The 1,904-nt window shown below is 44.1% G+C and overlaps 1 protein-coding gene across 1 annotated transcript in view; it reads right to left on the bottom strand.

Annotated features, from left to right (window-relative positions):
* Window positions 1-1,904, bottom strand: part of pklr (pyruvate kinase L/R) — a 9,878-nt gene that overhangs the window by 941 nt on the left and 7,033 nt on the right. Inside the window, exon 9 of the mRNA XM_008292235.1 lies at window positions 580-646. Within this exon, the coding sequence (XP_008290457.1) occupies window positions 580-646 (67 nt within the window). The remainder of the gene's footprint in view (window positions 1-579; window positions 647-1,904) is intronic.

The raw sequence follows: 1,904 nt of genomic DNA, 5'->3' as shown, positions 1-1,904 counted from the left end.
TATCTGTAATTTAACAAAACAGGGAAAAACTGTAATAAAACAAATTGAAAAATGATTTATTAGTTTTTAGTCCTTAATATGAAGAATTGTCTACAAATAATAGCAACCTAAGATTTTTATTTTTTTTTTTTTTTTCTGATTTAAATCCAGTGAAAATCGTTTTATTTTTTGGTCAAATTGTGTAAAAGAACAAACTACTGTTTTTAAAAATGCTCGTTTTGATCTACAGTTCTGGCCTGTTTCATAAAGTCAACATGTGAGTTACTGTGTTGTCCTCTGAGCTTCACGAGGAGCACACAGACACAGACGTCCTCCTTTCAGGATTAACTCGGCATCACTTGAACATCTGAGTTGTTGTGAGCTCTCAGGACCAAACGCTCAGTAGAAGCTTCCTACAGCTGAGATAGCGGCACCACTGAACGCTGGTGATCAGCGAGTCCAACCCTGCTGCTATTTACAGCAGCACACACTGACAGTAAACACAGACTGCGTCACACGTTTTAGAAAAGTGTGACTCATCGACTATTAAACTCAGCACCAAGACAGATGAGCTACTGAGCTCAGAGAGGCAGATTTCACCTGAGGACTCCTGGTGACGGCGATGATTGGACAGCGGGGACGATACCTGGACAGCAGGTGAGCCGACCTGGACATCAGGAAGGACAGACGGACGGATGAGGAGGTAACACAGAGATTAACTGATGAACAACACTTAGGAAACATAATCAGGGAAGAAACTGGAGCAGCATCGATGCTGCTTATAGAAGACCTGCAACCCCAGAGGAACCCTGTATGAACAGAAAACATCCAACAAGTGACCCCATAAATGTTCCCCCAGATGGTGTCCCACAGTCAGTAAACGCATCATCTGAGGTCAGTGAATGAGTCTCAGTGATTGTAACATAAAGACTCGTGTATGTGGAAGGTCCAGTCACTGGTGGATCAGAACTCCTGGAAGAGGACTAGAGAGGGGGGCCACCGAGACTCCTATGATTCCTCTGAAAGAGGTGCTAGACCTGATGCAGTCTGCAGGAGAACTGAGAGAAGACTTGTTTTGTGTTTTTGTAAATCTGATGCGATCACTTGTTTCTCTTGTCACACAGACGGAGATGTTTGAGCAGGTATGTGTGCGACAGCAGGAATGTTTGCTGAGTTCAGTTCACAGCAGAAAACACACATCAGGTGAGAACAATAGAGCAGCAAAGCGACTTAAGCTGCACCTCAGAGAGGCTGGAAAACATTACGGCAACGTTCAGTGTGTAGCTTTGCTTTGGGATAAATCAGCCATCTGCTGCTGCAACCTTTAACAACCTGATCAGTGTGTTTATTCAGGCCCAAGCCTCAGAAGGTTTAATTCAATATGTGCATGCGTCTGACTGTATACACGGCCGGCTTCCAAGGATTAGCATTCACACCGATGATTCAGCAGCTCGAGGCCGCTCTTACTCAGTATTTATATATTATTTTCTTGATTTGGCTGCTCGTACCAAATATGAAGCAGCAGCCAGTTATCACAGAGACGAAGGAGGACAGAAGCAGGAAGGGAACCAGACCCAGCTACAGACAGAATGACCGGGGAACATGTTGATGGTTCTGATGCAGGTTTAAGAAAAAACCGCTGCAGGAGACAAAGAACAGAACCTCGGCTGCTGAACATTAATCAGTCCATAAAAATGTCATATCTGTGATCCAGTCTATAGAAAGTCTGAAGACTTCTGGCTGATTAATGCGTCATTCTGGTGATTTAATGAAAGACAACCTGCTGCCGTGTTGTGAGGTTCTAATGGATTAATGGGACCAACATGGACCCACTTAGCTGCTGAACCTGCAGTCAGAGTCTCAATCTGCATGTTTGATCGTTTCTGCAGCCTTCTGAGTTGTTGTGTTTGTGCTAAGCTACGCTA

This window comes from Stegastes partitus, unplaced genomic scaffold (assembly GCF_000690725.1).
Source record: "Stegastes partitus isolate 25-593 unplaced genomic scaffold, Stegastes_partitus-1.0.2 Scaffold797, whole genome shotgun sequence".
Taxonomy (NCBI): Eukaryota; Metazoa; Chordata; class Actinopteri; family Pomacentridae; genus Stegastes; species Stegastes partitus.
The sequence above is the reverse complement of the archived record's forward strand: the minus strand, read 5'-3'. Positions and strand labels throughout refer to the sequence as shown.